The sequence below is a fragment of the Mytilus galloprovincialis genome, chromosome 10, assembly GCF_965363235.1.
Source record: "Mytilus galloprovincialis chromosome 10, xbMytGall1.hap1.1, whole genome shotgun sequence".
In the NCBI taxonomy this organism is placed as follows: Eukaryota; Metazoa; Mollusca; class Bivalvia; order Mytilida; family Mytilidae; genus Mytilus; species Mytilus galloprovincialis.
This window is the reverse complement of record NC_134847.1, coordinates 23,518,384-23,537,714: the sequence shown is the minus strand read 5'-3', so window position 1 is coordinate 23,537,714 and position 19,331 is coordinate 23,518,384. Positions and strand designations below refer to the sequence as shown.

The 19,331-nt window shown below is 30.9% G+C and overlaps 1 protein-coding gene across 4 annotated transcripts in view; it reads left to right on the top strand.

The window, feature by feature from the left end:
- LOC143047202 (brefeldin A-inhibited guanine nucleotide-exchange protein 3-like) overlaps positions 1-19,331 on the top strand; it is a 78,499-nt gene that overhangs the window by 6,893 nt on the left and 52,275 nt on the right. For 2 of the 4 annotated variants that reach the window (XM_076220204.1, XM_076220202.1), the window contains exons 2-8: positions 1,602-1,701; positions 2,540-2,673; positions 2,919-3,053; positions 6,676-6,744; positions 9,922-10,032; positions 18,193-18,235; positions 18,935-19,016. In XM_076220204.1, coding sequence (XP_076076319.1) covers positions 1,617-1,701; positions 2,540-2,673; positions 2,919-3,053; positions 6,676-6,744; positions 9,922-10,032; positions 18,193-18,235; positions 18,935-19,016 — 659 coding nt within the window. In that variant the 5' untranslated portion in view covers positions 1,602-1,616. Of the gene's footprint in view, positions 1-1,580; positions 1,702-2,539; positions 2,674-2,918; positions 3,054-6,675; positions 6,745-9,921; positions 10,033-18,192; positions 18,236-18,934; positions 19,017-19,331 lie in introns of all 4 variants that reach the window. The other 2 variants (XM_076220203.1, XM_076220205.1) reach the window with 2 other exon arrangements.

Sequence of the window (19,331 nt, the reverse complement as noted above, 5' to 3'; positions counted from 1 at the left end):
ACTAAACAGAAAACAATTAACTTGTGCAGTGGCCACGATGTTATGCCACAAACATAAGGTGTCAATATTTTTTTGGTACACCAGATTCGGATATATATATATATATATATATATATATATATGCTCAAGATTGATGACAAACAACACAAAAAGATTCCATGATGGAATGGAAAATATTTGGAATTTGGAGCTGTTATAGTATTATATACACTTTCATAACTTAATTTTCAACGTTTTTAAAGAAGTTGGACAATCAAAAATGATATTTTTGAAAATGAAACTAATTCATATTTTTTTTTTAAATATTAAATTGTCATGTATATTTATTTAAATAGATAGTATACATGTACTCGGTCAATACCATTTCCAGAATAAACCGAACTGAAAAAATAGATTTAAAAAAAATATTTATAAACATTTTTAAAATTAGTATACATCATGTATCAAGTATATGTACAGTATAAGAAATAAACGTTTTATGGTTATTTCAATAGTTTACATTGTAAAACACTGTTCTTTAAAAAGCTGGAATGAATTGAAAAAAAACTTGGCACTAATCATCCAAATACCCAGCTGGGAATCCATGACAATTGCACTAAGGACTACCAACTTGCCCCACTGAAGAAAACGAGTGAAATCCTGATGAATAAAGGTCTACCAACTTGCCAAAGTTATGAAAAAAAAGAATAAAATCTTACTGCATTAAGGACTTCCATGACTACCAACTTGCCCCTTTCTGAAAAGAATTAATCCCATTGAATAAGGGTCTGCCAACTAGCTCCATGATAAAGGGTATCAAACTGTACTGAATTTAGACTTTAACACCTCAATACTTAAGAATTTCTGATAAAAACCTCAGAAATGCATTTTGTTAATTTTAATTGCATTATGATATAATTAACTGGTTTCTTTGGCTCACTTAACCCTTTCCTCCATAATGACGCCTTTTGACTCTTGTGTAGTGCCTCAGTTGAAACGTCGTTTCTATATAAAATCTGTATCAAACTTGATAAAATTTGGATCTAATATAAAAAGGATATTCATGAGAATATATAGCTGACTCAAATTTCATTGATGAAATGTTCATTTTCGCAATGCATTAATACTTTAAACCTATGATTTTTTTTTAATTGAAAAAATCCTATGCGAATCAAGTATGTTGAAAAAAAATTCCATGGAGGAAACGGTTGAGCTTGCAAAACAGAATAAACAATAGATGTACATGGACCTGTTGTTACATCAACATATTGTGTGTTGAACTCTGAATCAATGATTATATACTTGATATTAACCATATCATCTTTGAATGGATTTCAAAATTATTAAAGAATTGTCAGTCACAAGAACTATCAATATTCATGGGTAAATTGCATAATATGTGATTCTGTTTTCATCTGCTTCTATTTTTATGATATTTTTTCGCTCAGAAATCTTGTGTTCTAAGGTGACTTATTGAGAAGTGTACAATGGAGTTTGATAGCAGCTTTTGACTATAAGGCCTACATGGATAACATAATCATTTTGATTCTGTTGAATTGTTGTCTCAAAGGCAATCTAAATAGACATCTTATTTTATACAGGAGATTAAAAATTTATTTCAGGTTACAGCATTATTAATGGAAGACATTTTAAAACAGCTTTTGTCAGATGTCTCTTCAACAAAGCACACCAACATCAAGCAAGCATGCAGAACAGCATTAGGTACATGTAAATCTGAATTTGTTCATTTAGGTTGCATTTCGGTAAATATTGACAATGCAATTTCCCATAGGAACTCCTTTTACGGCTAAAACTGTACCACTTTTACTATGAAGTTTTGAATAAAATCTTATCCTAGAATTGAAAGTTCATATGCACTACAATTTTTTACAAAGGTCAAAATATAGGGCTGTGCGGCATATTTTCAACGTTTATATGCCCTGAACTTCTCACAGTTTAAACTAACTCTAATTTTCTTAACTACCCCTACCTCGAATAAAAGGTTACCACAGATTTCAATATAAACAATATGCACATGTATTTTTACTGGTAACATTCCCAAGTTATGTCTCTATGAGATGGAACACAGAGATCATAACTGGGAACCAGTATGTAAACAAAATTAATTTTCTATGAATATTCTAAATCTCCCTAAAAGAGGCTTGGTTTAATTTGAGAAACAGCTGTATTTAAAAAGTGCAACCTATAAGTCCTTGGTCTCTTATAGTGCTTTGTAAATAAAGCTTATGAGGACAAATAGCTTTCATTTGAAGAAAGAAGATGCATTTATTAGATTAATGTCAATTCAACATAATTATTTATAAAACTTTTAATCTACTTGATGTAATGAGGCTTTCAAAACTTTTAAGTTTAACTTTCAAACTCAATTTCCTCAAAATATAATTAATTTTATTTTAATTTTAAAAATAGTTTAAAAAAAATGTGGTTTTATTTCAATGATTAATTTAATAATAAAGGACAAAAGAAAAAAACAGAAGAATAACCCTGATAGTTTATGTATAAGGATATATTTATGGTGATGATTTTTGTTATTTTTCAGACATTCTAAGCAATAAGAATGAAGTTTCAAAGACTCCTGCTCATATATTGAGAGAAAAATGTCTAGAACCTTTCCAGTTAGCAATCGAATCCAAATCTAAGAAATTAGGCACACATTCTTTACATGGCATTCAGGTAAGTACTAACATGTGATACCTGTACCTACTATTTTATTTATTTATCTGATATAATGTGTTTTGGGACAAACATTGAATTTGTGAGAAAGGGAGTAAGGGTATGTTGTGAACTACATCACATGTTTGCATACAGTGCATTCAGTTAAATCATAATTTTGCCACAGATTACACAAAACAAAAAATAACATAAAACATACTTCTTGCTAAAAGTAAAATAAATAAAAGGCTTTTTCTTTCTTTCAGAAAATGTTGGAAGATGAACGATTTTGCTCTAGCATTGAAACTGAGAGTGAAGATTACTGGATGCCAATACAAGTTTTAAATGCAGTATTTTGTACACCAACATTATCAGAAGAAGTACAAGTAGAAGTTGTAAAGGTATTATCAAGATCTATAATTTTGTCAATCCACTCATTTACTAAAAGTCAAAGCAAAACCATAACTTCTCTAATAATTAAAAATATTTACTTTGACTTATTGACAAAAGTATAAAAATTTCAGGAAATTTGAACCACACATGAATGATTTCATTGGATGTGTAGCAGTTTGACAGACACTTATTTTGATCATTGAGAATGGTAGATTTTTAAAAGATATTCAGTTCATTTTTATACGACCACAAAAATTGAAAATTTTTTGGTCGTATATTGGTATCACGTTGGCGTCGTTGTCGGCGTCGTTGTCTGCGTCGTTGTCGTTGTTGTCGTCGTCCGAAGACATTTGGTTTTCGCACTATAACTTCAGTATAAGTAAATAGAAATCTATGAAATTTGAACACAAGGTTTATGACCACAAAAGGAAGGTTGGGATGGGTTTTGGGAGTTTTGGTCCCAACAGTTTAGGAATTAGGGGCCAAAAAGTGCCCAAATAAGCATTTTCTTGGTTTTCGCACTATAACTTTAGTTTAAGTAAAAAGAAATCTATGAAATTTTGACACAAGGTTTATGACCACAAAAGGAAGGTTGGGATTGATTTTGGGAGTTTTGGTTCCAACAGTTTAGGAATTGGGGGCCAAAAAAGGGCCCAAATAAGCATTATGTTTGGTTTTCGCACAATAACTTTAGTATAAGTAAATAAAAATCAATGAAATTTTAACACAAGGTTTATGACCATAAAAGGAAGATTGAGCTTGATTTAGGGAGTTTTGGTCCCAACAGTTTAGGAATAAGGGGCCCAAAGGGTAAAAAATTAAACTTTGTTTGATTTCATCAAAAATTGAATAATTGGGGTTCTTTGATATGCCGAATCTAACTGTGTATGTAGATTCTTAATTTTTGGTCCTGTTTTCAAATTGGTCTACATTAAGGTCCAACGGGTCCAAAATTAAACTAAGTTTGATTTTAACAAAAATTGAATCCTTGGGGTTCTTTGATATGCTGAATCTAAAAATGTACTTAGATTTTTGATTATTGGCCAAGTTTTCAAGTTGGTCCAAATTGGGGTCAAAAATTAAACTTTAATTGATTTCATCAAAAAATGAATAATTGGGGTTCTTTAATATGCCAAATCTAACTGTGTACGTAGATTCTTAATTTTTGGTCCCGTTTTCAAATTGGTCTACATTAAAGTCCAAAGGGTCCAAAATTAAACTGAGTTTGATTTTAACAAAATTTGAATTCTTGGGCTTCTTTGATATGCTGAATCTAAACATGTTCTTAGATTTTTGATTATGGGCCCAGTTTTCAAGTTGGTCCAAATCAGGATCCAATATTATTATATTAAGTATTGTGCAATAGCAAGAAATTTTCAATTGCACAGTATTGTGCAATAGCAAGAAATTTTCAATTGCACAGTATTGCGCAATAGCAAGAAATCTTCAAATGCACAGTATTGTGCAATAGCAAGTATTTTCAATTGCACAGTATAGCACAATAGCAAGAAATATCTAATTGCACAATATTGCGCAATAGCAAGAAATTTTCAATTGGAGTTATCTTTCTTTGTCCAGAATAGTAGTTGAACCAACTTAAATCATTGTTTTATACAATATACAATGTATATTCACTTTTCTTACCAACTGATAAATTAAAACAATCTTTACCATTCAGTGATAACAAGCACTTTTTTTACATTTTAATATTTTATGATGTATTTAAATGAGTAGTTATTGTTGCAAACTCCATTAGAAATTTGAATTGAGATCAGTTTTGGAATAAGGGAAAGGGGGATGTGAAAAAAAAAATTGGGGGGGGGGGTCAATTTTTCTCATTACAGATTTCATAAGGGACGACATCAAAAAATCAATGAAGGATAAAAAACTTAATTCAAATAGTTTGGGGGTGGGGGGTCAAATTGCTGCAAGTTTTGTATAAATCGATTTTACATATATCCTTATTGGTCAATCAATTTTTCCCAAATTAAGTTAAGAAGGGGGGAAGGTGGTCAGTGAAAAAACTATATGAATTAAGTTTTTTATCCTTCATTGAACTTTTGATGTCGTCCCTAAATAAAATGAAAATTTCTTCAAACATTTTTTTGAGAGGATTAATATTCAACAGCAAAGTGAATTGCTCAAAGGCAAAAAAAAATTTAAGTTCATTAGACCACATTCATTCTGTGTCAGAAACCTATGCTGTGTCAACTATTTAATCACAATCCAAATTTAGAGCTCAATCCAGCTTGAATGTTGTGTCCATACTTGCCCCAACTGTTCAGGGTTCAACCTCTGCGGTCGTATAAAGCTGTGCCCTGCGGAGCATCTGGTTAAAGAGTTACATTCCTGAGGGGTTCTGTACCCCCTTTTTGCCAAATATCTTGCAAATCAATAATACATAAAATGGATAGCAGGAACAACAAAACTATTGTACAGTACAGCATACCATACCAAACACCTACATCCTATACCCCTGTCATGTAAAAATAGGAATAACAAAACTATTGTACAGTACAGCATACCATACCAAACACCTACATCCTATACCCCTGTCATGTAAAAATAGGAATAACAAAACTATTGTATAGTACAGCATACCATACCAAACACCTACATCCTACCTCTGTCATGTAAAAACAGGAATAACAAAACTATTGTACAGTACAGCATACCATACCAAACACCTACATCCTACCTCTGTCATGTAAAAACAGGAATAACAAAACTATTGTACAGTACTACATACCATACCAAACACCTACATCCTACCTCTGTCATGTACAAACAGGAATAACTAAACGATTGTACAGTACAGCATACCATACCAAACACCTACATCCTACCTCTGTCATGTAAAAACAGGAATAACAAAACTATTGTACAGTACTACATACCATACCAAACACCTACATCCTACCTCTGTCATGTACAAACAGGAATAACTAAACGATTGTACAGTACAGCATACCATACCAAACACCTACATCCTACCTCTGTCATGTAAAAACATGAATAACAAAACTATTGTACAGTACTACATACCATACCAAACACCTACATCCTACCTCTGTCATGTACAAACAGGAATAACTAAACTATTGTACAGTACAGCATACCATACCAAACACCTACATCCTACCTCTGTCATGTAAAAACAGGAATAACAAAACTATTGTACAGTACAGCATACCATACCAAACACCTACATCCTACCTCTGTCATGTAAAAACAGGAATAACAAAACTATTGTACAGTACTGCATACCATACCAAACACCTACATCCTACCTCTGACATGTACAAACCAAGACAAACAACAATGAGCAACACATTTGTTCAGCATGTTCAGATAGCCTAACATGATAAAGTGATAAACAAATGGCTGTTTTATCTGATATAGATAAAAGGAGAAGTGGGTGAATTCAACTGAAACAACAACCTAACAAGACATATAAAAGTCAAGATAAACTCTTCATCAATAGACATACATGTAGTAAATACTGGCAGAAGCATGCTCTACAACTCCTAAAATTTAACATCCATGTATGTGATAATGATTTTGATTATACATATTCTATTCTAATGTTTATTTACTGAGGTTTTTAAAGATTATTTATGGTTGTTGCAGGTACTGTTAAACATGACATTTTCGGTCTCATGGTGTATGACTGGTGGAGTTATAACTAGAGTTGGTCAGGTATTACACATTTGTGGATTTTTTAACCTTATTTCCTTTTTATCTTCTTGGCTCTTTTAATTATATGAAATAGTTCATAAACTTCTTATCTTTTTTTATATTAGTTTGTGTTGCTTTAATAAATCATTATTTAAAATTGGTTGAAAATTTTATGAGATGATGAAAATTTAAATTAGCAAGTGTGCAAACTTTGTAAGCAAAAGAAACTATTGACCTATTTTTGAATTGACCTTATAGTTCTTTTGTCTCTCTTTACCTTTATGTTTTATGTGCATTATGTCTTCACTGATGCCAGGTAAAATGATAAAACATCTCGGGATGAGTTAACAGACCTGTTACTTATTTGTGGAAATTATCTAGTTCCTATTCAATTCAAAGGTTTGACCAAACATTAACTTCTATAAAGCCTTTTTAAGACAATTCACCCACCTCAACTTTTTGATTTTGATTAAACAATTATAAATTATTCATCCTTCAGTTGAAAAAAATTGAATGCGAAATAATGTAATGCAAATGACAGTTATTAATTATAATTAACTCAGTACTCCTCTTTTGTTTTTGACTAGTTCTTATAGCCAATTATTGTATCACTTAAAAACCAACCTGTTGAATTCTTTATTAATTCAACTGAATATAAAATAAAAATTCTTTTAAAAGATTTTTTTGCAAATATTTCTTAAAACTTTTGTTTGTACAAGATAATAAGGGCTATTCCATTGAAAATATGTGCGAGGGTAGGAAGGGAAGTTTAATTATTGAATGTGTGTCATGGGTTTTTTTTTTCAGTATGAGGTCTTTATTGTAGGGATATTTTGAAAGTTATTTCCTATCCTCTCACATCCATTTTAAAGAAATAACTATTTTTTAAAGCATGTAAGACATGTAAGATGCTTGAATCTATAGAAACAGGTTGTGGTTTTTATACAACCGCAAAAATGTCGTATATTGGTATGACATGGTCATTGTCGTCGTCCGAAGACACATTTGTTTTCGCACTATAACTTAAGTTTAAACAAATAGAAATCTATAAAATTTAGGTTTATGACCACAAAAGGAAGGTTAGGATTGATTTTGGGAGTTTTGGTCCCAACAGTTTAGGAATAAGGGGCCAAAAAGAGGCCCAAATAAGCATTTTTCTTGGTATTCGCACCATAACTTTTAGTATAAGTATATAGAAATCTATGAAATTTAAACACAAGGTTTATGACCATAAAAGGAAGGTTGGGATTGATTTTGGGAGTTTTGGTCCCAACAGTTTAGGAATAAATGGCCAAAAAAGGGCCTAAATAAGCATTTTTCTTGGTTTTCGCACAATAACTTTAGTAAAAGTAAATAAAAATCTATGAAATTTAAACACAAGGTTTATGACCATAAAAGGAAGGTTGGGATTTATTTTGGGAGTTGTGGTCCCAACAGTTTAGGAATTAGGGGCCAAAAAGGGGCCCAAATAAGCATTATTCTTTGTTTTCGCCACTAACTTTAGTATAAGTAAATAGAAATCTATGAAATTTAAACACAAGGTTTATGACCATAAAAGGAAGGTTGGGATTGATTTTGGGAGTTTTGGTCCCATCAGTTTAGGAATAAGGGGCCCAAAGGGTCCAAAATTAAACTTGGTTTGATTTCATCAAAAATTGAATAGTTGGGGTTCTTTGATATGCCGAATCTAACTGTGTATGTAGATTCTTAATTTTTGGTCCCGTTTTCAAATTGGTCTACATTAAGGTCCAAAGGGTCAAAAATTAAACTTAGTTTGATTTTAACAAAAATTGAATTCTTGGGGTTCTTTTATATGCTGAATCTAAACATGTACTTAGATTTTTGATTATGGGCCCAGTGATCAAGTTGGTCCAAATTGGGGTCCAAAATTAAAGTTTGTTTGAATTCAACAAAAATTGAATTCTTGGAGTTTTGATATGCTGAATCTAAACATGTACTTAGATTTATGATTATGGGCCCAGTTTTCAAGTTGGTCCAAATTGGGGTCCAAAATTAAACTTTGTTTGATTTCAACCAAAATTGAATCCTTGGGGTTCTTTGATATGCTGAATCTAAACATGTATTAAGATTTTTGCTTAATGGGGCCAGTTTTCAAGTTGGTCCAAATAGTGGTCTAAAATTAAACTTTGTTTGATATCAACAAAAATTGAATCCTTTGGGTTCTTTGATATGCTGAATTTAAACATGTATTTAGATTTTTGATTATAGGCCCAGTTTTTAAGTTGGTCCAAATCGGGGTCCAAAATTAAACTTTAACAAAAATTGAATATAAGGGGGTTCTTTGATATGCTGAATCTAACCATGTATTTAGATTTTGGATATTGGACCATAATAGGTAAATGTCCAATTTAAAATTTTTAAGTTTTTAAGTTTAAGTTCTTAAACCACATTCATTATGTGTCAGAAACCTATGTTGTGTCAACTATTTAATCACAATCCAAATTCAGAGCTGTATCAAGCTTGAATGTTGTGTCCATACTTGCCCCAACTGTTCAGGGTTCGAACTCTGCGGTCGTATAAAGCTGCACCCTGCGGAGCATCTGGTTTTCTAGTGAAATTATGTATTTAATGCTTTTCAATATTTCCAATGAAAGGGGTCATTCTAACTAGATTATATTTGACACATAGGACTATGTAGGGATCAAGTTTAGTTTCTTTTAACACTCTGCTCCTGAATTTGTTTATGAAAAGTAAAAGCTAAAAACCAATAAATTTGTCAAAAAGAAATAGTTGGTCTTATGAGTGTGCTCTAGTTTTATGATTTTCTACGAAGGGGAAGTAAAATGAGTAGAATGTTCATGTTGTAGTTAATAGTTGAGAAATAGTAGAAAGAATAGAAATGCTGACTTTTTTAAGAGAATCTCCCATGTCTTGATGAACAGTAATTTGTAATAGATATACCATGGTGAAGGTGAATGTTAGATCTAGTCAGTCCCTACAAAACCTAAATGTAAGATAAAATAGACTAATTTTGTATTTGTAGTTAAGTAGAAAAAAATATGCATTTGGCATTCTGCTGTGCATTTTACATAAACCATTCCTTTATGATTCTGCATGATATATACAAATGTTTATTTTTCATTTTCATAATATTTTTATACAAATTTGTGTTTTGACATATGGTTGTAATGAAGTCTTGTGATATTTTTCTACTTTGGTATGACATATTTGCTACAGGTGTATATAGATACATTCATGACCAGCTCTCATAGTGTGAAGGGGGCTGTTGTAGCTGCCCTTACACAAGTGTTAGGTAGTTATACTGACAAGTTTACACCAGTCAAGGGGGTAAGATCACTGTAGCATGCTTGTTCACTCATTGTTCATTCTTACTTACTAACATGCATAGTTTATATACCACTAACCAGTACATAACATTTAGAAAAATAATTTCATAGAACAGCTTTAAATAACAGGAAGAACTAATGAAAAAATATATTGGAAATTTTTAAGTTAAATTAGATAAATGGACTACACCTTCACATATTGGAATATTTTTCAAGCTCTCATTGAATCTGGATATTGATATATATATATCAAGAATCCAATACAAATCCTTTACTAGATGCTTAGATATGAATTGCATTAATCCAATAAAATTGGGATAATGGCCGAGTCATCAATGAAAAGATGGCCCAGGCACAATTTAAAAAGTTGATCAGATAACTGATGGTACATTTTATTTTGTCAAAGTTCTGTGACTTTAATTTGCAAATGATACCAAAAATTTGTATCAACTGTTATGTTCTGGATTATGTTTTCTCTTTTAAGATATACTATACCTGTTGGCAGTGTACTAATATGGTTTGGTGTGTTAAATATATCTTGTTTGGCTTATAGTCTTAGCCATAATTGTAAATATAACTGCTTTGCCTTTTATGCTGAAGATGATTTTTATTTGAATCTCAAATTTGTTTGCAAAATAAAATTGAGAAAGGAAATGGTGAATATGTCAAAGCGACAACCACCCGACCATAGAGCAAACAACAGCCGAAGGCAACCAATGGGTCTTCAATGTAGCGAGAATTCCCGCACCCGTAGGTGTCCTTCAGCTGGCCCCTAAAATATGCATAATAGTACAGTGATAATGGACGTCATACTAAACTCCGAATTATACACAAGAAACTAAAATTTAAAATCATACAAGACTAACAAAGGCCAGAGGCTCCTGACTTGGGACAGGCGCAAAATTGCGGCGGGGTTAAACATGTTTATGAGATCTCAACCCTCCCCCTATACCTCTAGCCAATGTAGAAAAGTAAAAGAATAACAATACGCACATTAAAATTCAGTTCAAGAGAAGTCCGAGTCTGATGTCAAAAGATGTAACAAAAGAAAATAAATAAAATGACAATAATACATAAATAACAACAGACTACTAGCAGTTAACTGACATGCCAGCTCCAGACCTCAATTAAACTGATTGAAAGATTATGTCTTCATCATATGAATATCAGGTACAATCCCTCCCGTTAGGGGTTTAGTATCATACTATCATAAAATATATGAGAAGAACATAACCCGTGTCATGCCAACAACTGTTTTTTTAGAAATAAATGTGTTTAGTTCCGATGCAAAGACCCTATCAGTGAATCAATGTTAAAGCCAAAATATGCAATCTTTAATGACCTGACAACAGTATCGTAACTATATCCCCTTTTAATAAGTCTATTTAAAGGTTTTGTTAGTTTCTGAGGAGAATACTGACATTTTTGTGCTTTATAAAGAATATTTCCATAAAATTTTGAATGTGAAATACCTGAACGTATAAGATGTCTGCATGTTGAGTTATATTTACGAATTATTTCCTTATACCGGTGATAAAATTTAGTAAATGTTTTGACCAGTTTGTAAAGTTTTTAATTTGAGCAACTTCAAGTAAAAAATTAGAATTAAAAGTAAATTCAATTTAAAGTTTGTTCTTTGTAAATTTTATTAAAAAATAGTCTTCGTTTTAAACATCAACATAGTAGTTTACTGCTACAGGTATGTTTGCATGTTGTATTGTAACCAAAGCATCTACGTTGGATGACATATTCAGCTGATTGTAGTTTATATATTTGCAGTCTTGTCTACACAATCGGATCACCTGTTTTAGATAAAGTATTTAGCAGGAGTTTATTCAAAGTTGTGTTCACAATGTTGTTGATTGTAGTGCATTTATTGTTGTTTTAACACTTCTACACTGCATGTCTAGACAGTTTTCAGTACAATGGAGATTTTTATGAACTTTTGATTCAAAGTAAACCATTAAAGCAATCGTAATTTCTGTTTTTTTTTCTAGCATCTGTACTTGCAGTTATTATAGGATTAAACACATTTTTTCTAGAGGTTATTGATGTGTAAACCGGGGCGATTAACTCACAAACTGAATAAAAGTCCGAAGGACTTTTATGTTAAGTTTGTGAGTAAGAGACCCGGTTTACACATCAATAACCTCTAGAAAAAATGTGTTTAATCCTTATAATTCTTCAGCCAAACATACGCCATTATTAATTTACATTATTTGTTTGACGGCTATTATATTTACCATCAAAAGCGCAATGGAATGTCGTAACTAAGGAGTACGCCGCCATCTTTATTTTCTAAAAAACATAAATGTCCGATAAATGCATCAGAATCTAAAATGAAATAGAACCTACCTCAAAAACTTCATTTTAATAAGATATTATCCGAATTTGAAGCGTACACGTAACGAAATAATCTTTCCCTTGAAAATTTTCATTCGTGTGACGTCGTGTTTTGCCATGACGTAAATTCGCCAAATCCTTCATGAAATTTCGCGTCATTTTATTAAAATTTTATTTTTATACATTTTCGAAACTTATGGGCATTTATTTATTTCTTTTTTTGTATATATGCATTCAAATGGAAACAACTGTTATGCAAATTGTTTTATAATCTCAATTTGCTGAAAATCCCGGTATCCTTGCAAGAATGTGTATCGTGCATGAATAGATAACGAAAGTAGTTTCGGAAACATGGTTTATCGAAGTGTAAACCAAGAGAAAAATTCTAATTGACCAATCCAATTCAAGTATTTATAGATATGCAAATGATATAAGAATTATTGTAAAATAAGGTGAAGACTTAAAAAGATATATTTGTGTTTATCAATCAATCTGCATGCTCAAATATTCTGTTTAGTATGTTGTTAAATTCTGTTATCACAAATGTACAACCATTACATCAACATGGATCAGGTATTTATTATACGACCGCAAAAATTGAAAATTTTTTTGTCGTATATTGGTATCACGTTGTCGTTGTCGTCTGCATCGTTGTCGTCGTCCGAATACTTTTAGTTTTCGCACTCTAACTTTTTCATAAATTTTTATATTCAGTATTGTGCAATAGCAAGAAATTTTCAATTGCACAGAATTCAGCAATAGCAAGAAATCTTCAATTGCACAGTATTGTGCAATAGCAAGAAATTTTCAATTGCACAGTATTGCGCAATAGCAAGAAATCTTCAATTGCACAGTATTGTGCAATAGCAAGTATTTTCAATTGCACAGTATTGCGCAATAACAAGAAATATCTAATTGCACAATATTGTGCAATAGCAAGAAATTTTCAATTGGAGTTATCTTTCTTTGTCCAGAATAGTAGTTGAATCAACTTAAATCATTGTTTAATACAATATACAATGTATATTCACTTTTACTACATTTGTACCAACTGATAAATTAAAACAATCTACCATTCAGTGATAACAAGCACTTTATTTTACATTTTAATATATTATGATGTATTTAAATGAGTAGTTATTGTTGCAAACTCCATTAGAAATTTGAATTGAGATCAGTTTTGGAAAAAGGGAAAGGGGGATGTGAAAAAAAAGGGGGTGGGGGGGTAAATTTTTCTCATTTCAGATTTCATAAATAAAAAGAAAATTTCTTCAAACATTCTTTTGAGAGGATTAATATTCAACAGCATAGTAAATTGCTCAAAGGCAAAAAAAATATTTTAAGTTCATTAGACCACATTCATTCTGTGTCAGAAACCTATTCTGTGTCAACTATTTAATCACAATCCAAATTTAGAGCTGAATCCAGCTTGAATGTTGTGTCCATACTTGCCCCAACCGTTCAGGGTTCAACCTCTGCCGTTGTATAAAGCTGCGCCCTGCAGAGCATCTGGTTTCATATATTTTCATAATTATTATGTCCAACATTTATGCATTATTTGTAGTATTGACTCTCAAAGTTCACTTTGATAATTGAGGAGATTTCAACGTGTTTAGTTCCTGTTTTACTCAAATTTATGAAGAGGGAATATATAGTATTTTAAATGCAACTATATGAATACCCTTTGAGTCCTATATTCAAGTATGACTTTAAAAGAGTATATTTTTTCAAAAAGTCTGAGCTTTAAAATACTAGCTCCTTCACATTTGGTCTAATTACAAGTTGCAGGTGGTTATCATAGCAGTAATATAGAATACTGAATACAAAACTTATAGTATTCCACGTACTGATAGAGCTGAAACATACATTATCATTCTGGTACTTTTATTCCAGTGTTTCAAGGAAATTTTTTATGTGAATCTAAAATAATGTGAAAGTTTAGAAATTTCGCAATTTACTAGAAATGTCTGCAGAACTGGAAAATTCTGATTTTTTTGATAAAATATTTACTAATATTGCAATAATTTTCTTTTTCTGTACAAAGTGTATATAGATTAAAGGTCTTATATGAAATTAAAAGCATGTAATATATATCTGCATGTAAGGTACAAGTTTTGAATATAAAATCTGCTGTAAGGTACCATAACAGTTCACAGAAGGGTAATTTGAGATTCATTATCTGAAGTTTTAAATTCAAGATTCTAAATTTACAATGAAAATATCTCCATTTGAAATTTTGTATTCCAGATTCAAAGTTTTAATATCCAAAATATCCTTTAAAGGGGCACTAGCTATGAGATATATGAAAAACCTAATACACACATGTATGTTATTTTTGTTGGCTAAATCAGTAATGAGATACAAATAGTGAAATGATAATTCCCTTTTAGTAGCCAATAAGGTTCAATTTTGTCAAGATAAGCCAAACAACATTGATTATGAATTATTCACTTGCAAGTGAATAATTCGACCTCATTGAATCTGTATTCATTTGAAATTTAATTTAACCCCTTAACTTGAGATGGATAACACTTGAATTGTATGTGTAAAGTTATTTAAAGGAAGAGAATGTCATTGTCAACATTGAAAGTGAAATAAAGGTAAATCATTTGATTGACTGATTCGATCCACAAATAAACATTCTAATACAGGTAAAAACGATGATAAACATTTATTTTTATACGACTGCAAAAATTAAAAAAATTTTGGTCGTATATTGGCATCATGTTGGCGTTGTCGTCGTCTGAATACTTTTAGTTTTTGCACTCTAACTTTAGTAAAAGTGAATGGAAATCTATGAAATTTTAACACAAGGTTTATGACAACAAAAGGAAGGATGGGATTGATTTTGGGAGTTTTGGTCCCAACAGTTTAGGAATAAGGGGCCAAAAAGGGCTCAAATAAGCATGTTCTTGGTTTTCGCACTATAACTTTAGTTTAAGTAAATAGAAATCTATTAAATTTTGACGCAAGGTTTATGACCACCAAAGGAAGGTTGGTTTCAACAGTTTAGGAATTAGGGGCCAAAAAAAGGGCCCAAATAAGCATTATTCTTGGTTTTCGCACAATAACTTTAGTATAAGTAAATAGAAATCAATGAAATTTAAACACAAGGTTTATGACTACAAAAGGAAGGTCGGGATTGATTTTTGGAGTTGAGGTCCGAACAGTTTAGGAATTAGGGGCCAAAAAGGGGCCCAAATAAGCATTTTTCTTGGTTTTCGCACCATAACGTTAGTATAAGTTAATAGAAATCTATGAAATTTTAACACAAGGTTTATGACCATAAAAGGAAGGTTGGGATTGATTTTGGAAGTTTTGGTCCCACCAGTTTAGGAATAAGGGGCCCAAAGGGTCCAAAATTAAACTTTGTTTGATTTCATCAAAAATTGCATAATTGGGGTTCTTTGATATGCCGAATCTAACTGTGTATGTAGATTCTTAATTTTGGTCCCGTTTTCAAATTGGTCTACATTAAGGTCCAAAGGATCCAAAATTAAACTTAGTTTGATTTTAACAAAAATTGAATCCTTGGGTTGTTGATATGCTGAATCTAAAAATGTACTTATATTTTTGATTATGGGCCCAGTTTTCAAGTTGGTCCAAAATTAAACTTTGTTTGATTTCATAAAAAATTGAATAAATGGGGTTCTTTGATATGCCAAATCTAACTGTGTATGTGGATTCTTAATTTTTGGTCCGGTTCTCAAATTGGTCTACATTAAGGTCCAAAGGGTCCAAAATTAAACTAAGTTTGATTTTAACAAAAATTGAATTCTTGGGCTTCTTTGATATGCTGAATCTTAACATGTACTTAGATTTTTGATTATGGGCCCAGTTTTCAAGTTGGTCCAAATCAGGATCCAAAATTATTATATTAAGTATTGTGCATAGCTAGAAATTTTCAATTGCACAGTATTCAGCAATAGCAAGAAATCTTCAATTGCACAGTATTGTGCAATAGCAAGAAATTTTCAATTGCACAGTATTGCGCAATAGCAAGAAATCTTCAATTGCACAGTATTGTGCAATAGCAAGTATTCAATTGCACAGTATTGCGCAATAGCAAGAAATATCTAATTGCACAATATTGCGCAATAGCAAGAAATTTTTAATTGGAGTTATCTTTCTTTGTCCAGAATAGTAGTTGAATCAACTTAAATCATTGTTTTATACAATATACAATGTATATTCACTTTTACTACCAACTGATAAATTAAAACAATCTTTACCATTCAGTGATAATGATTCAGTAACAAGCACTTTTTTTTTAGATATTAAAATTTTATGATGTATATAAATAAATTTGGTGTATTTACTGTCTTCTGATTGGTTAAAAGTATTAGTTTTATTTTCAATGTTATCAATTTTTATGGAGACACGCCCATTCTGATGTTGTGTATTCATACGCCAACATATGTGTATGTTGTTATTGTTTTAATATAAATAGTATTAAAAGTTCTTTGAGCCTATTTTTTTCATAGAAATTTATTTATAATGAATGGCAATAATTCATTTTGACTTTATTGAACCATAAAACTAATTTTTGACTCTTCACATTTTACATAATCCGCTTCGCGGATTATTCAATGTGAAGAGTCAAAAATTAGTTTTATGGTTCAATAAAGTCAAAATAAATGAAAGCCATTCATAAATTAAATGAGTAGTTATTGTTGTAAACTCCATTAGAAATTTGAATTGAGATCAGTTTTGGAATAAGGGAAAGGGGGATGTGAAAAAAAAATTGGGGGAGGGGGTTAAATTTTTCTCATTTCAGATTTCATAAATAAAAAGAAAATTTCTTCAAACATTTTTGTGAGAGAATTAATATTCAACAGCATAGTGATTTGCTCAAAGGCAAAAAAAAAATTTTAAGTTCATTAGACCACATTCATTCTGTGTCAGAAACCTATGCTGTGTTAACTATTTAATCACAATACAAATTTAGAGTTGAATGCGGCTTGAATGTTGTGTCCATACTTGCCCCAACCGTTCAGGGTTCAGCCTATGCAGTCGTATAAAGCTGTGCCCTGTGGAGCATCTGGTTTTATCTGTATTATGAAATTAAATAGACCTAGAATAATTCAACAGCACATGTTTGCTTAATCTATTTCTATCTATATTTATGTTTACATCGCTTATATGGTCATAGGATGACTATAGAGGTCAACTCGATAAATAATTAGATGGCGTCTAGACTCAAATACACAAGAAACGAAGCTACATATTTTCATGCCTGTGCCTTGTTTATTATTTTATTTAGACTTTTAATTTAATAGTTTGGATAAATTTTTCACATTGTTATAAATCAAATATGAAAATTTGATTAGAATCGGTGAACATGAATTTGACAGCTAGTGCCCCTTTAGGAAGAACACTTTTAAATTGTGAATCTTTAAATGTCAACAGAATAAGAATGTAGGTATACATACTCACAGCATAAATAAAGAGAACATTTTACAAAATATTATTGAAAGAGAAATAACAAAAAGCAAAAAAAAAAAAGATATCATTAAATTTTCTGTTTATTTCTACACTTTTTTTGCTTAAAATGGAGAATTATCTGGAAATGTGCTTCTAACAATACCTTTTCCTCTATTCATAGTAATGGACATGGAAATAAGGTTCTGTGAATTTTAAAAAGTTCACCAAACAGGATTTTGTTTATATTTGTATTCTATTATACTACAGTAGGAAGCCTTTCTTATGTTCATGCATTTTTATTTGAACTACCATTTAGGTTGTTTGTGCCATGAAGGAGTTTTCTTATGTTTGCAATAGAAAAAGATAATTAATTGAACTTTTTGTTATTCCACAGGGAGAAGAAATTAATAATGTGATGGATGATTTTAACAGTGAAGGTTTGTTTTCATTTTGTGTACCATCTTTTGATGTGTATAAATGCTATTATCAAACAAGCAGGTTTCATTCAATTTTCAAACAATAACCTTCTGTATTCATTGTTAGAACACATATACAAAGTACCCGGTAAGTAATATCCTGAGAAACACCTACACTAATTTGACCTTCATCTCTTATTTGGACATGACCAAATGCAACTTCCAAGTGGCAACACAGAACAGACACAAGAAAACACAAAAAAACCAACAACTATAGCATTTAAATAATCTTTATTTGCATATAACACTACAAATTGGATAAAAGAGGATACATATATACATGTAAAACCTTTTTATATCTATTTATAGCACAACATAAGAACAAACTTTGACAATCATTTGAAAAGGGATTAACTCATCAGATCAATACAAAGCAGAAAAACATTTAACAAAATCAATGGACGTGGCAGGGTATCTATACATCCATAACAACAAAAAAAGACACTAAGTACAGTTCTCACAAATACTGACAGCTAATTCAAAGCCAATAACAACTTATAAAAAAGATCATGTTTCTCTGACTAAATATCAATCAGTACACATTTAACATTTAATGGAATTAGTGTAAAGACTTCATTAACAGTCAGACACGACTTTGTGCAATGCATGCTTATTTTATATTTATATTGTGTTATGCATATATTTTCAACCGTTTTGCAGCAAATACTTTATCGGAAGCCAGCTATAAAGAAATAGTAGCCGTTCTTAGATTTTTTACATCAAAGCTTGAACAAGCATCAACGTAAGATATTGTTTTTTCAGACAAATTATTTTGTTCTAACCGGAGTCCTTATAGAGGAGTTTTTATTAATTCCGGTTCTTTCTTTTCCGGTGTAAAAAATTAGAGAGCAAGGATAAAAGACAAAATTTCTCAAAAGTGATATGATTAAATTGTTATTTTTTATAAAAAATTTGGATTGAAACACAACCTATTTTTCAATGGAATCAAACTCATACCACATATGTTTACATGTGAACTCATAGAGTTTTTTAAATTTTCAGATGTCTTAAAACTCTTTAGGAAAATGCAAATATTAATGTGATGTTATAAATGAAA